This window comes from Gigantopelta aegis, chromosome 9 (assembly GCF_016097555.1).
Source record: "Gigantopelta aegis isolate Gae_Host chromosome 9, Gae_host_genome, whole genome shotgun sequence".
Classification (NCBI taxonomy): Eukaryota; Metazoa; Mollusca; class Gastropoda; order Neomphalida; family Peltospiridae; genus Gigantopelta; species Gigantopelta aegis.
The window spans coordinates 84076221-84100000 of record NC_054707.1 but is presented as its reverse complement, the minus strand read 5'-3'; the positions used below and the strand labels follow the sequence as shown (position 1 = coordinate 84100000).

The following is a 23780-nucleotide window of genomic DNA, read 5'->3' as shown; positions in this document are numbered from 1 at the left end:
TCATAAAACGATTTTGGAATCAGACGTTTAACCTGTTAATCCAGCTCTATAGACGTTTTAATGAAAAAATTGTCAACCAGAATAATTTTGGTTTGATCGAGCTCCTCTAAATGTGTTTTCCAGAACACATGGTGTTGTAATTACGAACACAGGGGGAGATTTCAGACTGCGTTAAAACCAATCAATACAATTTGTTCATTTACTACAGTTTTGTAGATGCTATTATCTATTGTCCTGACTACGTGCCCATACATCTGACAATGTGACAATGACTTATCCGTGGGTAAACCACTTGAAGGATGATTACCCATTTGTTGGCGAGCGCCAGCAGGCTGGACCGCGTGACTCCGGGAAGGATTAGACCATCCAGAGGTGCAGTGATCAACTCCTCTTCTGAAAACAGTAAACCAAATCAAATACAATCTGTGTTAATCAACTCTTATTCTGAAAACAGTAAACCAAATCAAATACAATCTGTGTTAATCAACTCTATTCTGAAAACAGTAAACCAAATCAAATACAATCTGTTAATCAACTCTTATTGTGAAAACAGTAAACCAAATCAAATACAATCTGTGTTAATCAACTCTATTCTGAAAACAGTAAACCAAATCAAATACAATCTGTGTTAATCAACTCTTATTCTGAAAACAGTAAACCAAATCAAATACAATCTGTGTTAATCATCTCTTATTGTGAAAAGAGTAAACCAAATCAAATACAATCTGTGTTAGTCAACTCCTCTTCTGAAAACAGTAAACCAAATCAAATATAATCTGTGTTAATCAACTCTTATTGTGAAAAAAGTAAACCAAATCAAATACAATCTGTGTTAATCATCTCTTATTGTGAAAAAAGTAAACCAAATCAAATACAATCTGTGTTAATCATCTCTTATTGTGAAAACAGTAAACCAAATCAAATACAATCTGTGTTAATCAATTCCTCTTCTGAAAACAGTAAACCAAATCAAATACAATCTGTGTTAATCATCTCTTATTGTGAAAACAGTAAAGTAAATAAACTCTTTGTCAATAAATTCTTCTTCTGGAAACAGTAAACTAAATAAAATCTTTGTTGATCTATTTTTCTTCTGAAATTTGAATGACAAAACCTTTATATGCAACCAACACAATATTTGTGAACAATGCGCAGTTGATTGGGCATTTGACAAAATAGTGGTTCATTTCATAAATCTCTATCAAGTGCCTTATCTGTAGGACAGCCGAGATCCTGCACTGGACATTTCATCCTGCCTGCAGTGCCACAGAGGACTGTCACTCCCACTCAAAACTAGCACCGGACAGAGCTCATTAGAATAAACATAGCAGTCAAAACAGTGATGATAGAAGGTGTTCACAAAAGTTAAGTTTGTTTTGTTTAACGACACCACTAGTGCACATTTATTTATTATTGTAAACTGACTGCGATTGTTTTCTGTATTGTAATTGGTTAATTATATTCTTTTTCAACTAGACAATAACACCCGGAAAGCTAATGACGTCATTAGCAATTGGAAGAGGCGAAGTTCACGATTCAAGGGTCTATAGTTAGATTGCCAGTTTTTTTCTTCAAGAAATACCAAATATACAGTTAGTTCCGTAGAAAAACTATTCAGTTTACAATGGACATAACCATATGGAGTTTTTAGATTTGCAGGTGGTATTGTCTATTTGATACCCACAAATGTTTAATTTTTGACCTCAGGCTAACACCTTCGGTCAAAAATGACATTTGCGGGATCAAACAGACAATAACACCCGCAAATGTAAAAAGTCCATATGGTTATCTCCTAAATCATCAGCTATTGGATATCAAACATTTGGTAATTTTGATACACATTTTTCTATTAGTAGCACAGGATCTTTTATATGCACCATCCCACAGGCAGGTTAGCACATACCATGGCCTGTGATATACCAGTCGTGGTGCCCTGGCTGGAATGAGAAATAGCCCAATGGGCCAACCAACGGGGATCGATCCCAAACCTAGCGCGCGCATCAATTGAGCACTTTACCACTGGGCTATATCCTGCTCCGTGTTCATGAAAGGTGAACACATCAAATAAAATCTGTGTTAATCAAATCATCTTCAAAAAACTGTAAACCAAGTAAAACAAGTAAATCCAATGAAATATTTGTCCATCAATGCTACCATTAGCCGGTCGTACCTCCTTGTTCGTTAAGCCAGTACATGAAGAGGTTCATCGTGCCCACCTCGGTCAACTCGTGGTCCTCTCCATACAGCCACAGCACCTGCTGACAGCTGAAGTCTTTAGACGCAATGTCCTGAATGGCTATCGTCGGAGCATAGTTTCTGCAACAAAAACACAATGATAACTAAAACATTCTACTTCCTTCCAAGTTTAATCAAGCTAACAGTGTTTATTAAAGTTAGTGTCAAGTATACTTTTATTAGTTATACATTTAGAATGGACCATCTGCATTCATTTCTGTTTCATGCCATTCTTCAATATCGATGTCACACAAAAGATATATACATTTCAATCTGCACAGTGATGAAATGAAACAAGTTAATGACTTACGGTACTGGATCAAGTTAAAATGAAATAAGTTAACGACTTACAATACTGGATATGCCCATATTTTCAAAGCAATCTTAACCCTATGAAATCGTAAAACCTTCATAAGCTATGACATCACTACAAGCACATACCATAGTGATGTCATAACTTTCAGTGGTTTTATGATTTCATAGGGTTAAGATTGTTTAAAAAATATGAGTTGTGTATATGTGCATGAAACGAAGTTAAAATGAAACAAGTTGACAACTTACGAGCCCATTTTGAACGCTCCACAGCTGCCTGGCCATGCTCTGACGAACTGCGGATCAGCGAGCAATGTGACGGGTTTCATCCCCGTGGGGAAATATGGCCCCACAGGACCCACCAACACGTACAGTTTGGCGTGGTCGGTTCGGGTCACTCCAAGTGTGGGCTGGAAAGTTAACATAAGTACAGTAATATTATTTTTATTGCTAATAGTGCTGTGAGGCTAGGTTTTTCAGGATGTGAATTTAGTAACTAGTAATTTGTTCATTACCCTCAACACAAAACAATACTTCAACTTAATCCTTGGTACTAGTACCCGGCAGAAAACATTATTTCTGGTAAAGTGTAGTTTTTTCTCTCATGCTATGTGAACTTTTGTTCACTGAATAAACATTTCAGGTTTCGTACAAACCTTGGCCCATATTTTCGAAGCTATTTTAGCACTACAAAATCGTAAAATCATTGTCGGCTATGACGTCAATGTGGTGTGTGCTTTTACGCTTTTGTAGAGCTAAAATAGCTTCGAAAATCCCTAGTCAGGAAACCTAAAGGTTATGACAAACGTATTCAATTTATGACTGCCATTACAGTCCTTCATAGACACACTTGTGGGTGGGACATAGCCCAGTGGTAAGGCACTCGCCTGTGTGATTGATCTAGGATCGGTCCCTGTAAGTGGGCCTATTGGGCTGTTTCTCGTTCCAGCCAGTGCACTACATCTGATTTATCAAAGGCTGTGGTATTTGCCATCAATGGGATGGTGCATATATAAAAGATCCCTTGCTACTAATGGAAAAATCTAGCAGATTTCCCCTCTAAGACGATATGTCAGAATTACCAAATGTTTGACCTCCAATAGCCACTGATTAATCAATCAATGAGCTCTAGTGGTGTCGTTGACAAACTAATACTCCATTCATCCATATCACTGTTCATATTATACTTATACGTGTATCTTACACTGGAATAAAATATAGCTGATAACCAAATATATCCTGTAACTTACCCATGATAGCCATGTCACAAACTCAGGTGACAATATAGTGTATTAACCTGCTTAATAACGGGTATATGCAAATTTGCAAGGTCTCTAGGTAATAACATTTTCATAAGATTTAAGTAAAATGTGTGACGTCAAACTAATTTGTGCCAATTGTGATGACGTCATATTATCAATGGAAGCGATTTTAGTTCTATAATTTACTAAACATTGAATGAAAATGTTCTTTTAGAAGTGTTATAGGATAAATAGAATTCGCTACTCATTTTTTTAATATGTAAAATATCAACTTTGTTTAGTTAATCAGTATTTGTCTCGGCAGAGCCTCGACAAATACCGATTAACATAGACTCAGTTGATATTTTACATATTAAAAATGACGAATCCTCTATATATATGCTGTTGTTCTGATTTAATCAGATTTTGTGATGATCAAGTATGGTACCATTTCTTGACATTTGGTAACCCTCTGATAATGTGAACGATCTTGTTCAACTTATTTTTTGCCTGCATTGTATTTTATTTTAATTAATTTTCATGCTTAAATCCAATTAATGTTCAAGCATGCTGTGCTTATTAAATATTAATAATGCAAAGATAAACATCCCACTGAGCTGACAAACAAATTTTAATACTAAATACCAATTAATATAAATACTGGACCAGAGACAGCCTTAGAAATGTTTATGTCCTTGGCATGAGCCAATGGGCGTCTTGCTATTTTTGACAAAAAATTAAAAAGTGTTTAACAATTTTTTAAGGTTGTAAAATGTTTTCTAGTAACTGCTAGTGCCAAAAGAAAAAGTCTCATAAATAATTTTTTTAAAATTCTTCTTTTCTTTTAACAAATAAAATCTTACATCACACCACTCACACACTCACACACATGTATATAAACAGACATACGCACACATGCATGCATGCACACACACAATACGTATGTTGTGGGAACACACACTTTACACATTGGCCTTTTGTGATTCAAGAAATGAAAATTGACCAACACTGAAAATTCATCTGTCTTAAAATCCAATTTGCAGAATGTTTAACATTTGACGGTCACCCACCTACTCATCCATCCATCCATAGTTTAAGGAAGGAAGGAAGGAAGGAAACTGGATTTAACGTGCCCCTATCCACAAGGGTTCAGGCACGCCCACTTCGAATTTAGCCTCTGACATCGCCAGTGACAAACTCCGAAGCAGGAGGGTGGGGGGTGGGGGAAGTGGTGGTTGATGGGGGCAATTTAAATATGTGGTAAGACCACTTAAAAATAAATTAATAATATTAGGGGTTCTATAAAATAATTAAATTTTCTTTTTATTTCCTTTTTTTTTTAAGTATTTAAAATTGCACCGAAAAAACCTAAAGCCTGTTATTAACATTTACTTTTATATTTAGTTGGTGCCACTAACCTTTCTGTTTCGGGCTAATCGAATTAAACTAATTAATATAACATCAATTAAATTTATTAAGCCCTGGAGGATCAAGGATTCGTAGAGGGGGGAGCATTGCGCCCATTCATCTTTGCGGTCCAGCATCCGGGAGGCCCACTCCAGCATATCCGGATTTCCATGGGGGGGCGTTCCGGGGAGGCCTCCTAACTGGCAAACCTACCGGCCCAAACCGCCAACGCCTTATCGCTCCCAAAAAGCTCCCTATCACGGCATCCCTCCCTCATCCTGCCCCTCCATGGAAATCCCCATAGTTTAATGCTGATATTCAATGTCCTTGGCACATATATCAGCTATCTGGTTTGTCTGCCTCAAACAGGGATTAAAGGGAAGGCACTATTCTGAATTTTCAGCCCTTGAAGACTGTCATTTGTCTCCCACTCCCAACAATATAAACACTCATCCTGGTTTTTCATAACACTATCTTATAAACCGTAATATGTTTTAAATATAAAGCTCCATACAGATATATACATATGGAATGACATTCCTTTATATAATTTGTTCGCTATTTTTGTCATTCGCAAACATCATGTTTTGATATTCAGCCTTTTTACAATAAAGGGCATCATTCACTTCTACATGGGTCCAAAAATAAACTTTAATTATAATACTTAAAACTTATATTATTCTGATATAGAATGTTCAAAGTTTGCAAGTCCAAATTTTTGTTCAGCAAATATCTTTTTCACATTAAGGTTACAGACACTACAATGTTATGTATAACAAGACATAAATGCACTTCATCCAACTAATATTGTGGTATTTTGTTGCAAGGATGGCTGTTCATTAACAATTGTAAACATAATATGTATTTTATCTAAGATTTAACCGAAAGTTACAGGACCATGTATGCTTTTATGCATCACATGACTAATAAATATGAATGTAAAAGATAAAATAAAACCGCCAGTTGTGCCGAGGTATCTTAAAATTATAGTTCCATTTGCAACTATTTGTAACAGGGTTATTTTCAAGTCAAAATATACTGATTTACACTCCACTTAGACAGGCAAAGAACCTGAAATAGTAAAGTCAGTAATATTTAGTTATGAACAATACAAAACAAAACCTAGATTTTAGATATAAAAGCATAATGTACTTACACAGTATGTAAACATATATATACATATATACTGTCAAAAAAGTAATAACGTGCATCTTCAGCTTAATATGTTCATGAAACAGTGAGAAAATAAATGGTAACTTTGTTAACACCAAGTAAACAGTAAATTAAACCTTGTTAAAACCATTGGTAATCTTAAATTTGAACAAAACCATTCAACAATGAATATAACTATAAAAGGTTTGAAACAAAACAAATAACATTTTCCATATTTAAAAAATACAGTTTTAAAATGTTTGAGATGATTATTGATGGTTTCCATTTCCAAACCTACTGTTCGCGGCCGGATGTGACATCTCATAGTGTCCATAACCAATCAACTGAACATATTCATTTTCAAAATATTAACATTGCTACTTGCATTATGTTTCAGCGTAAAACTTAATTTGTTTACTATATATGACTTGTTTGTAAAAGTAAATTTTAGGAAAGATTAGACTAAAATGTGTTTTTTCTTCATATTTAACCTTAAAGTCTTTATAAAAAATGTAAGAAAATGTTGATTTGCAAAATATATCATATTCATATGAAATTTATATCTTACCGACATTTAATCACTTAGTTGTGGGCAAGTCACATTTTACCACAAAGTTTCTATATTAACTGTTTGGTGATGGACACTACAGAGAATCCTTACTGAATGTAAAGCACCCCTAGCAGTATGTTATTGGTAGGATTCTATCTCAATATCATGTCTCATTGTGAATTTAATTGGTTATGCAAGTTAAAAATTTGCTAAACACTCAACACACTTCAAAAATATTTTCAGCATGAGGAATGTCCTGCTAGTCATAATTTTGTTATTTTAGTGGTGAATGCTGGATGAAATTACAATTACCAATTCAGCTATATTATTTATGTCGTAGCCTCACAAAATAAAATACAAGAAAATTTAAGTACATATTTTGGGTTTTTTTATTATAAAATATCTAAATTTATAATTTTTTTGAAAGGTTAGGGACACTACGGTTACAGACACTACAAATCCACATTCAATGTGTATTATTTTAAAATCCTTCAGCTACTTCACATTTCTATTACTATGCAGAGTTTCTCCATACATCTGACTTGTAAATCTTAAATGGATGTAGAATTATTTTTATCCAGTCAAAAATTAGATGGTTATGGACACTACAGATTGTTTGTGATAAACCTATAAGTTGCTGTAATTTTGTTATATTTTTGTAACATTAAAAAATATAGCATTTTTTATTCCTAAATCATAAATACTACTTATTTGTGAGAAAATTAAGTGCAACATGATTTAATTTGACTTAATTTTTAAAGACCTAATGTCCATATAGTAGGAAGTATAGACTGTCTTTGAAAAAAACATAACAAACTAGCACATTTTACATAAACTGCAATAACGTTCGAACCTGATGACACATTTTTATAAAATAACTCACATTTTAAGGAGAATTGAATTGTCTGCAAACCACTGTAATTTTTACATAAAAAAATTTCAATACATTTTTACAACAAAGGGATGATTTCAATGAAAATTAAAATGGAAATTTATAACAACAAAAAGTACCCTAATTTGACCCACCAATTGACTCAGTGTACAATTTTTACTGAAGTGAGAAATACTCCACACAGTTAGGTGTAACCCATATGCACCAACACAGTGCAAACAGTGATATTTCATTGTAGGATAACATAACATACTGAATCTTGATTTGGTCCCTTTGTTGTAATTTTGAGTGCCTAAAAACACATGCTATGAACACATCATTCAGTGCAAATGTTTTGTGGAGTTAACGTAATACTCAATTCAAATGAATGCTACACTCGTGTTTAGTATGATTCATTAGTCTGACATTTAGTATGATCCATTCCTATTGGCAACCTACTTTGCTTCAGATTTTGAAAGTTAAAAACTGGGAAGGTAATAAAATTAGTCATCACTGAGAAATTCCACACAACATACTAATCAGTAATGCTGTGTACAGCTTATTTCAAGGACTGTCAGTGACCTTTTCTCTCTCTTTTTTGTTCCATAACTTACTGCCCCAAAACTATGTCATGGTGATGTCTGGTTTGGGGTCCTGAGGTCACTACCTTACATGTTACACAGTAAACATTTACTACATAATCTTAATCTATTTATATATTATAATATAACATTTTCATATCAAAATAAAATAAAATGGATCAGGATACCACTAATGTGAATACAATTAATTTCAAGATTAATCAGGTCAGACATTTGGAATATACCAATTACATGTAGCTCTGCAAGCCAGAAACGTGCCCCATTCAGTGTGTTTAATCTAACACCAGGGATTGTAATATACTTGGCCAGATAAAATTAGTATAAAGGTCAACAGCCCTTACAGGTTAGATTCTTGTTTGACAAAGAATGTTGTTGTTTTTAATTTATAAGTACACAATTATCATGAGTATATAATGTTATATGTCAGGAAAAAATAAAAACCTGTAAAGAGAGTAATAATGTTTGACAACTGAAGAAATGTGCATAACTGCCTAACCGTGTAACAGTGCGGGAATGGGGCTCGGCAAGCGAGGCCCAGCACCAAGGTGAAGGTCACATCATCTGCAAAGAAAAGACAACTCAAGGCTCCAAGCATAGCAAACATGACACTATAAAATATGAGTAAGTGGGTAATTTACAAAGGCGGTCTACCCGTAGAATGGTGATTACAAATGCTTACATCACACCATTTGTATATAATTATATATAACTTTCACTCGTTAAAACTTGTTAGATTTAAAATTAGAGCATCAGTTTTTAAAGTTAAAATTGATACATGATCAGATATATTTGTTAGATGATTATCAAATACATATTTTTTTAGCTGAAAGAGAAAAAGACAAAATGATGTAACTTAAATAGATATAAGAGAATAAAATATTACTAAAACCAATACTTAAATTTTTCACAACCAAAATTTAGTACTTTTGTTTCTTTTCCTCCCAAACATTTGTTAAATTCTGACATTCAAGTTTAGTCTTGGAAGACATGTTTCATACATTAGCAGCAAGGGATATTTTATATGCATTTCCACAACAGCATATACTATGCCACTACCAAACATTACTGTGCCAAGTACAGGAAAACTGAAATTTCTTTTCTTTTTCACCAGGCTAAGCTATCAGAACACAGTGTTATGTTTTCACGTGTAATACAACTGTTGTGATTTATTTTACTTTTGTGATTCATTCTTTAACAATCACAACATCACACATTTGCAATTTTACTATTTTTAACACTCACTGCACCAACTTGTGCCTGACAACATGTATACCGCAATGATTCACTACACGTGTAGAACTGCACCAAACTGTGCCTGAAAACATGTACGCCGCAATGATTTTTTCACCATAGTTCAAAAAGTGTGTAGATTTTCACTGATAATAAATTTGATCACCAACTTGTGCCTGACAACATGTATAAACGCAACCGCACCATGATTCACCATGTTTTTATAAAACATTTAAGTGAATATATGTGAATAAAAATTATAAACTTGTACCCACTCAACGTGGTTTTTGTTAAAAATTAATCCAGTAGTCTAAAGGTTAACACTCACTGCACCAACTTGTGCCTGACAACATGTATACCGCAATGATTCACTACACGTGTAGAACTGCACCAACTTGTGCCTGAAAACATGTACGCCGCAATGATTCACCATATGTGTAGAACTGCACCAACTTGTGCCTGACAACATGTATACCGCAATGATTCACCATAGGTGTAGAACTGCACCAACTTGTGCCTGACAACATGTATACCGCAATGATTCACTACACGTGTAGAACTGCACCAACTTGTGCCTGAAAACATGTACGCCGCAATGATTCACCATATGTGTAGAACTGCACCAACTTGTGCCTGACAACATGTATACCGCAATGATTCACCATATGTGTAGAACTGCACCAACTTGTGCCTGACAACATGTATACTGCAATGATTCACCATAGGTGTAGAACTGCACCAACTTGTGCCTGACAACATGTATACCGCAATGATTCACCATAGGTGTAGAACTGCACCAACTTGTGCCTGACAACATGTATACCGCAATGATTCACCATAGGTGTAGAACTGCACCAACTTGTGCCTGACAACATGTATACCGCAATGATTCACTACACGTGTAGAACTGCACCAACTTGTGCCTGAAAACATGTACGCCGCAATGATTCACCATATGTGTAGAACTGCACCAACTTGTGCCTGACAACATGTATACTGCAATGATTCACCATAGGTGTAGAACTGCACCAACTTGTGCCTGACAACATGTATACCGCAATGATTCACTACACGTGTAGAACTGCACCAACTTGTGCCTGACAACATGTATACTGCAATGATTCACCATAGGTGTAGAACTGCACCAACTTGTGCCTGACAACATGTACGTCGCAATGATTCACTACACGTGTAGAACTGCACCAACTTGTGCCTGAAAACATGTACGCCGCAATGATTCACCATGTGTAGAACTGCACCAACTTGTGCCTGACAACATGTATACCGCAATGATTCACCATGTGTAGAACTGCACCAACTTGTGCCTGACAACATGTATACTGCAATGATTCACCATAGGTGTAGAACTGCACCAACTTGTGCCTGACAACATGTATACCGCAATGATTCACCATAGGTGTAGAACTGCACCAACTTGTGCCTGACAACATGTATACCGCAATGATTCACTACACGTGTAGAACTGCACCAACTTGTGCCTGAAAACATGTACGCCGCAATGATTCACCATATGTGTAGAACTGCACCAACTTGTGCCTGACAACATGTATACTGCAATGATTCACCATAGGTGTAGAACTGCACCAACTTGTGCCTGACAACATGTATACCGCAATGATTCACTACACGTGTAGAACTGCACCAACTTGTGCCTGAAAACATGTACGCCGCAATGATTCACCATATGTGTAGAACTGCACCAACTTGTGCCTGACAACATGTATACCGCAATGATTCACCATAGGTGTAGAACTGCACCAACTGGTGCCTGACAACATGTATACTGCAATGATTCACCATACGTGTAGAACTGCACCAACTGGTGCCTGACAACATGTATACTGCAATGATTCACCATAGGTGTAGAACTGCACCAACTGGTGCCTGACAACATGTATACTGCAATGATTCACCATACGTGTAGAACTGCACCAACTGGTGCCTGACAACATGTATACTGCAATGATTCACCATATGTGTAGAACTGCACCAACTGGTGCCTGACAACATGTATACTGCAATGATTCACCATATGTGTAGAACTGCACCAACTGGTGCCTGACAACATGTATACTGCAATGATTCACCATACGTGTAGAACTTTACAGTTATTTTCTTGGACATTCCTGTCAGCATCAGCATAAATTAAGTGATATTTTAGAGGAGCACACATTTTGCTTCAGAAAACGTTCACACGATATTGTTAAATAGACAGTAAGAGGCAGCATAGGATTACGTTAACAGGTTCTTGTGGTTGGGCTCACTGGACTGCTGACGTACTCATTATTTACACACTGTTCTGATGGCACTTTTAAATTTTCATCTCAAAATTGTGACAATCAGGCCATATTGTTATTTTTACAGTAACTTTCAGGATCTGTATGAAAAAGACCCATAAAATAGTGTTCATTGAAACCAGTCAAGCGAGAGTATGGGGAGGAGACTAACAAGTAAGTTTGTCCAACAACGGATTACATTCAAATCAAATCCGTCTCGTAGTGACAGCTCTGTCAAATAGTGATCAACTTGTACAAATTATAACTCTCTCCCAGGGGCACAATAACTGACAAGGTCTGGCTTGATTTGTACTGTCAATGACAACATGAAGTAATTTAATTTATTAGTAGAACAAATGTGTTTATTGGGAAAATCTTTAGTGGACGACCGATAGAACTTGGCACATTCAGATGAGGTAGCACTCCCATTGAGACGAGGTAGCACTCCAATTGAGACGAGGCTAGCACTCCAATTGAGACGAGGGTAGCACTCCCATTGAGACGAGGGTAGCACTCCCATTGAGACGAGTAAGCACTCCCATTGAGATGAGGCTAGCACTCCCATTGAGACGAGGCTAGCACTCCCACTGAGTAAGGCTAGCACTCCCATTGAGACGAGGTAACACTCCCATTGAGATGAGGCTAGCACTCCCATTGAGATGAGGCTAGCACTCCCACTGAGACGAGGGTAGCACTCCCACTGAGACAAGTAAGCACTCCCACTGAGACGAGGCTAGCACTCCCATTGAGACGAGGTAGCACTCCCACTGAGACGAGTAAGCACTCCCACCGAGACGAGGCTAGCACTCCCATTGAGACGAGGCTAGCACTCTCATTGAGACGAGGTAGCACTCCCATTGAGACGAGGCTAGCACTCCCACTGAGACGAGGCTAGCACTCCCACTGAGACGAGTCAGCACTCCCATTGAGATGAGGCTAGCACTCGTAGTAGCACTCCCATTGAGACGAGGTTAGCATTCCCATTGAGATGAGGTAGCACTCCCATTGAGACGAGGTAGCACTCCCATTGAGATGAGGCTAGCACTCCCATTGAGACGAGGCTAGCACTCCCACTGACACGAGGCTAGCACTCCCACTGAGACGAGGCAGCACTCCCATTGATATGAGGCTAGCACTCCCATTGAGATGAGGTAGCACTCCCATTGAGACAAGGTTAGCATTCCCATTGAGATGAGGTAGCACTCCCATTGAGACGAGGTTAGCATTCCCATTGAGATGAGGTAGCACTCCCATTGAGACGAGGTTAGCATTTCCATTGAGATGAGGTAGCACTCCCATTGAGATGAGGTAGCACTCCCATTGAGATGAGGCTAGTAAAAGTTTTTTTGGCGGGCTCTGTTTCGGTTTCAGCTGCAGATTTCTCAGATTGGCCTTCATTTGACTTTTCAGTATTTGTTTCACCCATCTCATCTTCTTGATTAGCGTTTGAAATTTTAGATTTTTGTTTTCCTAAAGAATTGTAATATTTTAACATTTTGCCGCTTTGAAAGTTTTTGCCATGTTTCTACATGCTGGGCGGAAACAACGTATACATCTACACAGCAAGAAAAACAAACACACCGCTAACTGGGGCTGCATTCAATTTGAACGAGTGTTAGCAACGTGTGTAATGGGTTAGCAGATCAAACGCAACACTTGTGTCCATTCAATAATTACATAGTGGAAACTTTGGCAGGTTTTTTTTTACCCTGCTCCACGTAACATTTTGTAACGTTAAGACCACCATCCCTTCTAAAATTATGTAACACCCTTGTCACCCCTCCACTTTTCACTGCCACAGTTATGCATTTTAACAAACATTATTCGGTTTGCATTTTTTTCTTTTGAATTCATTTTAAATAAATAATTGATTTAAAAAATCATCTAATAGAAAATATGGCCATGTATGGCTGCCGGTATTTAGTTTATGCTTTAAAAAAACAAAAAAATCACATTGTTTTAAAGACGTTGCCGTTAAGTAAATCTTGACAAACAACCCTCCCCCATAACGTTTGTAATGCATCGCATGGTGCATCAAAGAGCGTTGCGTAATTGTTGAAATGCTCATTTATAATGTATTGTTTAATAATCAGTCTCCATTTTGCACATTTGATTACAATGTGTATAGTTTGAACAGTGAGTGAGCAACCTTTACTTGATTTTGTACTCATGTTATTCAATCGAATGCAACCACCACTAATGTACCATAGTGAATCGGTTATATATAGTACAATACAGTATTCGGAACTTCTTTAGTCGGCTGATTACATACATGATCCAGAAATCCATATCAATTGAGATATTCCAAATGGTTGTGTGCATTAAAATAATACCCCAATCGAAATATCTGGATTGTTTTGGCAAGTATCTGATTTGTTTTCACAATGAGTTCCGAACGGTACCGAAAATTAATATAGAATTCACAGTGATCAATCGGACAACTTCGTAAATAACGAAGTGTTCCGACTGCACAATGATGTCAACAAATTTCATTGGTTTTCGATGTTAGGACGCACATGGCAAATAATTTAATACTCAGACGTTACAGTTTTTGGAGTCAAGTCGCCAGATGGCAACGATAATAAATTCAATCAGTCGCCACGCTAACATTTTGGTCGCATTGGTGACCATTTTGGTTGCAACGTAGAACACTGAATTCTGACATTTAGTCTTAGAGAGGAAACCCACTACATTTTTTTTATTAGTAACAAGGGATATTTTATAAGCACAGACAGGAAAGCACATATCACAGCCTTTTATATACCAGTCGTGGTACTCTAGCTGGAACAAGAAATAGCCCAATAGGCCCACCGATGCGAATCGATCTAAGACCAACTGCACACTTTACCACTGGGCTATGTCCCGCCCACTACTTTATTTATTGATGTTTTTTGTGGAGGGTTTTAAACAGGTAAATGGAATATAAAAATATCTTAAAGAAAGTTTTTACTGTGAAATGTAGACATGTTTTGTTTTGCTTTAAATATCATTATCTTTTCTAAATGCCCAAACAAGGTCCCATCTACAAAGCTGTTTTTCTTAAAATATACATTTATTATCCCCAGCACAGTTGACCATGTGAAGTTACACACACCTAAAATAAATTTGTGCCACATTTGATAGTAGTTGTTAAGACTATCTTGGAATGAGAGCTAACTGAGACAGTGCTAAAGACTTCAAGTGAATACTTTCAGCCAAGAACTGTTATAAGTGAATGCTAATCCACAGTACACAGTAATCATGCAGACTGGTGCAGTGGTTTGGACAAAACGTACGTAATGTTACATCCAGGTGTGCCCACAAACTGATATCCCGTGCAGTGGTTTGGACAAAACGTACGTAATGCTACATCCAGGTGTGCCCACAAACGGATATCCCGTGCAGTGGTTTGGACAAAACGTACGTAATGCTACATCCAGGTGTGCCCACAAACTGATATCCCGTGCAGTGGTTTGGACAAAACGTACGTAATGCTACATCCAGGTGTGCCCACAAACGGATATCCCGTGCAGTGGTTTGGACAAAACGTACGTAATGCTACATCCAGGTGTGCCCACAAACTGATATCCCGTGCAGTGGTTTGGACAAAACGTACGTAATGCTACATCCAGGTGTGCCCACAAACTGATATCCCGTGCAGTGGTTTGGACAAAACGTACGTAATGCTACATCCAGGTGTGCCCACAAACTGATATCCCGTGCAGTGGTTTGGACAAAACGTACGTAATGCTACATCCAGGTGTGCCCACAAACGGATATCCCGTGCAGTGGTTTGGACAAAACGTACGTAATGCTACATCCAGGTGTGCCCACAAACGGATATCCCGTGCAGTGGTTTGGACAAAACGTACGTAATGCTACATCCAGGTGTGCCCACAAACTGATATCCCGTGCAGTGGTTTGGACAAAACGTACGTAATGCTACATCCAGGTGTGCCCACAAACGGATATCCCGTGCAGTGGTTTGGACAAAACGTACGTAATGCTACATCCAGGTGTGCCCACAAACGGATATCCCGTGCAGTGGTTTGGACAAAACGTACGTAATGCTACATCCAGGTGTGCCCACAAACGGATATCCCGTGCAGTGGTTTGGACAAAACGTACGTAATGCTACATCCAGGTGTGCCCACAAACGGATATCCCGTGCAGTGGTTTGGACAAAACGTACGTAATGCTACATCCAGGTGTGCCCACAAACGGATATCCCGTGCAGTGGTTTGGACAAAACGTACGTAATGCTACATCCAGGTGTGCCCACAAACGGATATCCCGTGCAGTGGTTTGGACAAAACGTACGTAATGCTACATCCAGGTGTGCCCACAAACGGATATCCCGTGCAGTGGTTTGGACAAAACGTACGTAATGCTACATCCAGGTGTGCCCACAAACGGATATCCCGTGCAGTGGTTTGGACAAAACGTACGTAATGCTACATCCAGGTGTGCCCACAAACTGATATCCCGTGCAGTGGTTTGGACAAAACGTACGTAATGCTACATCCAGGTGTGCCCACAAACGGATATCCCGTGCAGTGGTTTGGACAAAACGTACGTAATGCTACATCCAGGTGTGCCCACAAACTGATATCCCGTGCAGTGGTTTGGACAAAACGTACGTAATGTTACATCCAGATATCCCGTGCAGTGGTTTGGACAAAACGTACGTAATGCTACATCCAGGTGTGCCCACAAACTGATATCCCGTGCAGTGGTTTGGACAAAACGTACGTAATGCTACATCCAGATATCCCGTGCAGTGGTTTGGACAAAACGTACGTAATGTTACATCCAGGTGTGCCCACAAACGGATATCCCGTGCAGTGGTTTGGACAAAACGTACGTAATGCTACATCCAGGTGTGCCCACAAACGGATATCCCGTGCAGTGGTTTGGACAAAACGTACGTAATGCTACATCCAGGTGTGCCCACAAACGGATATCCCGTGTAGTGGTTTGGACAAAACGTATGTAATGCTACATCCAGGTATGAAGGAAGGATATCCCAAGTTGTAAAGTCTTCAGTACAACTCGTTTACATTTAGGGCTACCTGAAGGGAAATAACTTCTGATTCTGCTGAATCAGTCAACAATCAAAGTCACTGACAAAATAATTCAGCTGGGGTTTTCTTTACTAACAAAATAAATGAAAATTAAAAAATAAAATAGAGCTTACAATAGCTAACAATTCAACTAAAGTTTATTATTTTAATGACTTGAATGTTTTTGAAAGACGTCATTTTTTCAAATGAAACGCACAGGAAAATATTCGAAATAGTGTCCCACCATATTTGCAATGATCATTCATCTTTGATTACATATTTTGAGTAACATTCAAATCCAATGCCTTTTTTCTTCTAAAGTCAAAATTGAAGACCGTCTTGATACAATTTCTTTGTTTATAATTCTGAGCTCAAGGGTGTTACAGACACTATTTTCAATTCACATTAACTATGAGCACACTCGAATGCAACATAACACCAATAAGTGATTTTAAACCATAATGTGGCCCATGTTCTAGCACACTCTAAACATCCATGGTAGCCCTCAACAAGCCTCAAGTTTTAAGTCTATTAGCTATTGATGCCAAAAGTCAGCAAGCTTTCTCCAAGTAACTGGGTACTTTTCCACATTACAATGCCATTTTAACCCATGTACGATAAATATACTTTATTTTGTAACAACAGTCTAAATACCACCCTGTTTGTATCTTCAGCTTTTAATAACAGAAGAGGCCAAGTAAGTTGGCAAATTTTGTGCCCAATCCTTTTGTTGTTCATGCAATAAAATGTTTTCAATTAATAACAGAAGGGAATATTTGTTTTTAATGTCTCAGTAACAGGGTGCAGATTTAGCATGATTCCGTATGTTCACAAATACCAAATTTAGAGATGGAAACAATATGAGATGGAATCCCAAACCATCTAGATTACATCACTTTAGCATTCCGGTGAAATTGTAATATCTAGATTACATCACTTTAGCATTCCGGTGAAATTGTAATATTTAGATTACATCACTTTAGCATTCCAGTGAAATCTTAATATCTAGATTACATCACTTTAGCATTCCGGTGAAATTGTAATATCTAGATTACATCACTTTAGCATTCCGGTGAAATTGTAATATTTAGATTACATCACTTTAGCATTCCAGTGAAATCTTAATATCTAGATTACATCACTTTAGCATTCCGGTGAAATTGTAATATTTAGATTACATCACTTTAGCATTCCGGTGAAATTGTAATATTTAGATTACATCACTTTAGCATTCCGGTGAAATTGTAATATCTAGATTACATCACTTTAGCATTCCGGTGAAATTGTAATATTTAGATTACATCACTTTAGCATTCCAGTGAAATCTTAATATCTAGATTACATCACTTTAGCATTCAGATGAAATCGTAATATCTAAAAAAAAGCCCCAAATTCACTGCCAGATTAATTAGTACTTGTAAGCGTTAAACACATGCAGATAATAACTGGTTATGGATTAAATGTAGGATGTTAGCTTTACCACAAGCAGATAAGAATGGGGCACAACACAAGGCTTGCCTAGCAAATTTATCCATCTGTGGCCTAATGTACTAAATCTATTTCTGCCCTAAACTGACAATCTTAACTCTTTTTTTAAAACCATTAAACAGGATGTTTACTGTAGTTCCAATGAGCGTGGGCCTGACGTAGAGCGTGCTTGTGGTGGAGTACGGCACAAACTCCTGGTCAATACTGATCAGCTTCTTGATGCACTTAACCAGCTCCGCACCGTCAAACGTCTGAAACACAAACAACATAAGTCACTCAGTGCATCCTGTCATCAGAGCTTGGAACACCGTGGGAACCGGGACTGTGTGGATCCAGACTAGACTGGTGTGGATCCAGACTAGACTGGTGTGGATCCAGGCTAGACTGGTGTGGATCCAGGCTAGACTGGTGTGGATCCAGGCTAGACTGGTGGGGATCCAGGCTAGACTGATGGGGATCTCAGGGCAGCTGGAACTCACAGGTTAGGCCACCACACAGGCTAGGTCTAAAGAAAAGACAACCACAGGAAAAGTCCTAAAGAGCTCTGTCAATTCTACAACCCACTCAGTCTCATCCTGGGCGAGTGAGTGTTTGGGCAAGTAAATGAATGAATGAATGAATGAATGAATGAATGAATGAATGAATTGAAGGAAGGAATGAATTATGAATGAGTCAATGAACTATTGAATGAGTGAATAATGAATGAGTGAATGAATGTGAATGATTGAATAAACGATAAGTGAGTGAACGATGACTGACTGATTGACTGAATTAATGGTTTAGACAAATAGGCAACTCTTTAATCCAGCATTAAAAATCCTGTAACGTGAGTCGCAAAAAGTCCCCTTGTTCTTACCACATTGAAACCCCTGGTAGAATGAAACTGTTAATGGTATATCTGCATTCCCTGTCCTTACTTTTAAAAAAAAGACACCAACAACAGGACTGTCTCTTTCTCCTATACAATGTCAGGCACTGGAATATCTGTAACGCGAGTCTCACAAGTATAAAATAAGGTAACATGATTAGCCCAGAACGATAACCGCCTAACCTGACACCAGCACAGAGGACCAGAACTACAACCACCTGACCTGACTCCACACAGAGGACCAGAACTATAACCACCTGACCTGACTCCACACAGAGGACCTTAACTATAACCACCTGACCTGACAGCAACACAGAGGACCAGAATTATAACCACCTGACCTGACTCCAGCACAGAGGACCAGAACTATAACCACCTGACCTGACACCAGCACAGAGGACCAGAACTATAACCACCTGACCTGACAGCAGCACAGAGGACCAGAACTATAATCAGCTGACCTGACAGCAACACACAGGACCAGAACTACAACCACCTGACCTGACACCAGCACAGAGGACCAGAACTACAACCGCCTGACCTGACAGCAGCACAGAGGACCTGAACTATAACCACCTGACCTGACACCAGCACAGAGGACCAGAACTATAACCACCTGACAGCAGCACAGAGGACCTGAACTATAACCACCTGACCTGACAGCAACACAGAGGACCAGAACTATAACCACCTGACCTGACACCAGCACAGAGGACCTGAACGATAACCACCTGACCTGACACCAGCACAGAGGACCTGAACTATAACCACCTGACCTGACAGCAGCACAGAGGACCAGAACTATAACCACCTGACCTGACAGCAGCACAGAGGACCTGAACTATAACCACCTGACCTGACAGCAGCACAGACCACCTGACATCCAGGTGTGCCCACAAACGGATATCCCGTGCAGTGGTTTGGACAAAACGTACGTAATGCTACATCCAGGTGTGCCCACAAACGGATATCCCGTGCAGTGGTTTGGACAAAACGTACGTAATGCTACATCCAGATATCACCTGACCTGATACCAGCATTGAGGACCAGAACTATAACCACCTGACCTGACACCAGCACAGAGGACCAGAACTATAACCACCTGACCTGACAGCAGCACGGAGGACCAGAACTATAACCACCTTACCTGACACCAGGACAGAGACCACCTGACCTGACACCAGCACAGAGGACCAGAACTATAACCACCTGACCTGATAGCAGCACAGAGGACCAGAACAATAATCACCTGACCTGACAGCAGCAGAGAGGACAGGACCTGAACTATAACCACCTGACCTGACTCCAGCACAGAGGACCTGAACTATAACCACCTGACCTGACAGCAGCAGAGAGGACCAGAACAATAACCACCTGACCTGACAGCAGCACAGAGGACCAGACCTATAACCACCTGACCTGACAGCAGCAGAGAGGACCGAACTATAACCACCTGACCTGACACCAGCACCGAGGACCAGAACTACATGTATAACCACCTGACCTGACTCCAGCAAAGAGGACCTACAACCAATAACAATGTTATTAAACAATGTGCAGCGCATCAGTCGGTCTGCAGCTAATAAACCATCTCTTAAAAACAATGTTGAAAACTTACTGGAAGAGCTGCTCTCTTTGCAGTGTTGTTCATCCGCTTCATGTTTTCCAAGGGTCGAAACAGCCGGATCTTGTTATCAACACCTCGGTAGGCCTTCATTCCTTCAAATAACTAAGAAAAATACAAACAGAATTATACAAATTCCAAAATCTTTACTGTCTTTCTTTAGTGTTCTTTTGTGTGTCAAATCGTCAGATAATATTGTACATTCTGAGTGAAAAAAAATTATTTTGATTTTCCCCGGTTATGAGTGCCTGCTGGGGTAATAATAATAAATAGCCAAGAATGTTTCTTTCAAACGTACAGCCTGAAAATGGAGGACAACATGTTTTAGCAGATGATTAATTTTTCACAAATTAAATTATTACTAGATGAACTATTGTTCAAGTACCATCATATGGTGTTTAAACAGTTTGTTCAAGTACCTTAACTACCCACGTATGTGACTCAAAATTAGCATGTATATTACTATGTGGATCATAATATACTAGCATACCAACAAACTAACACGGACAATAAGAAGGGGACAAAATTAGCATGTATATTACTATATGGATCATAATATACTAGCATTACAACAAACTAACACTGACAATAAGAAGGGGACAAAATTAGCATGTATATTACTATATGGATCATAATATACTAGCATACCAACAAACTAACACGGACAATAAGAAGGGGACAAAATTAGCATGTATATTACTATATGGATCATAATATACTAGCATACCAACAAACTAACACGGACAATAAGAAGGGGACAAAATTAGCATGTATATTACTATATGGATCATAATATACTAGCATACCAACAAACTAACACGGACAATAAGAAGGGGACAAAATTAGCATGTATATTACTATATGGATCATAATATACTAGCATACCAACAAACTAACACTGACAATAAGAAGGGGACAAAATTAGCATGTATATTACTATAAGGATCATAATATACTAGCATACCAACAAACTAACACGGATAATAAGAAGGGGACAAAATTAGCATGTATATTACTATACGGATCATAATATACTAGCATACCAACAAACTAACACGGACAATAAGAAGGGGACAAAATTAGCATGTATATTACTATACGGATCATAATATACTAGCATACCAACAAACTAACACGGACAATAAGAAGGGGACAAAATTAGCATGTATATTACTATACGGATCATAATATACTAGCATACCAACAAACTAACACGGACAATAAGAAGGGGACAAAATTAGCATGTATATTACTATACGGATCATAATATACTAGCATACCAACAAACTAACACGGACAATAAGAAGGGGACAAAATTAGCATGTATATTACTATACGGATCATAATATACTAGCATACCAACAAACTAACACGGACAATAAGAAGGGGACAAAATTAGCATGTATATTACTATATGGATCATAATATACTAGCATACCAACAAACTAACACGGACAATAAGAAGGGGACAAAATTAGCATGTATATTACTAAATGGATCATAATATACTAGCATACCAACAAACTAACACGGACAATAAGAAGGGGACAAAATTAGCATGTATATTACTATACGGATCATAATATACTAGCATACCAACAAACTAACACGGACAATAAGAAGGGGACAAAATTAGCATGTATATTACTATACGGATCATAATATACTAGCATACCAACAAACTAACACGGACAATAAGAAGGGGACAAAATTAGCATGTATATTACTATACGGATCATAATATACTAGCATACCAACAAACTAACACGGACAATAAGAAGGGGACAAAATTAGCATGTATATTACTATACGGATCATAATATACTAGCATACCAACAAACTAACTCGGACAATAAGAAGGGGACAAAATTAGCATGTATATTACTATACGGATCATAATATACTAGCATACCAACAAACTAACACGGACAATAAGAAGGGGACAAAATTAGCATGTATATTACTATACGGATCATAATATACTAGCATACCAACAAACTAACACGGACAATAAGAAGGGGACAAAATTAGCATGTATATTACTATACGGATCATAATATACTAGCATACCAACAAACTAACACGGACAATAAGAAGGGGACAAAATTAGCATGTATATTACTATATGGATCATAATATACTAGCATACCAACAAACTAACACGGACAATAAGAAGGGGACAAAATTAGCATGTATATTACTATATGGATCATAATATACTAGCATACCAACAAACTAACACTGACAATAAGAAGGGGACAAAATTGGTTTGTTTAACGACATCACTTGTGCACATTGATTTATTAATCATCAGCTATTGGATGTCAAACATTTGATCATTCAGACATATAGTTTTAGAGAGGAAACCTGCTAGATTTTTCTATTAGTAGCAAGGGATCTTTTATAAGTACCATACAAACTGACAGGATAGCACATACCATGGCCTTTGATATACCAGTCGTGGTGCATTGGCTGCGATGAAAAATATTCCAATGGGTCCACCGATGGGGATCGATCCTAGACCATTACAAGAAAGGCATACTGAGAAATAACTTCAGTCAGCATGATAAAAGGAAAATAAGGCTTGTTCCACAATTGATCATGGGGGTAGGGAGGGGGATCACCGGAGGCACTCAAATTATTATTCTATATCTGATATATACTCTTCAAAAAAAGAAACGCAAAAGGGTACAAATGGGTTATAACTCCGATTTTATGTTTCCTACCGGTTCATGCTTTGTGAATATAAGGTCATTGCATGTCCCAAACACATTCCCACGGTTACATTTGATAAAACGCAGCTACTGTACAATAAAGTTCCAAAATGTGAATATTCGCAAAAACGCAGCCACGTGCAAACC

At 38.0% G+C, this 23780-nt stretch overlaps 1 protein-coding gene across 1 annotated transcript in view; it reads right to left on the bottom strand.

Moving 5' to 3' along the window:
- LOC121381074 (branched-chain-amino-acid aminotransferase-like) overlaps positions 1-23780 on the bottom strand; it is a 66467-nt gene that overhangs the window by 8317 nt on the left and 34370 nt on the right. Inside the window, exons 4-8 of the mRNA XM_041510165.1 lie at positions 20914-21024; positions 18559-18678; positions 2797-2957; positions 2171-2316; positions 308-393 (exon numbers count right to left, since the gene is read on the bottom strand). Coding sequence (XP_041366099.1) covers positions 308-393; positions 2171-2316; positions 2797-2957; positions 18559-18678; positions 20914-21024 — 624 coding nt within the window. The remainder of the gene's footprint in view (positions 1-307; positions 394-2170; positions 2317-2796; positions 2958-18558; positions 18679-20913; positions 21025-23780) is intronic.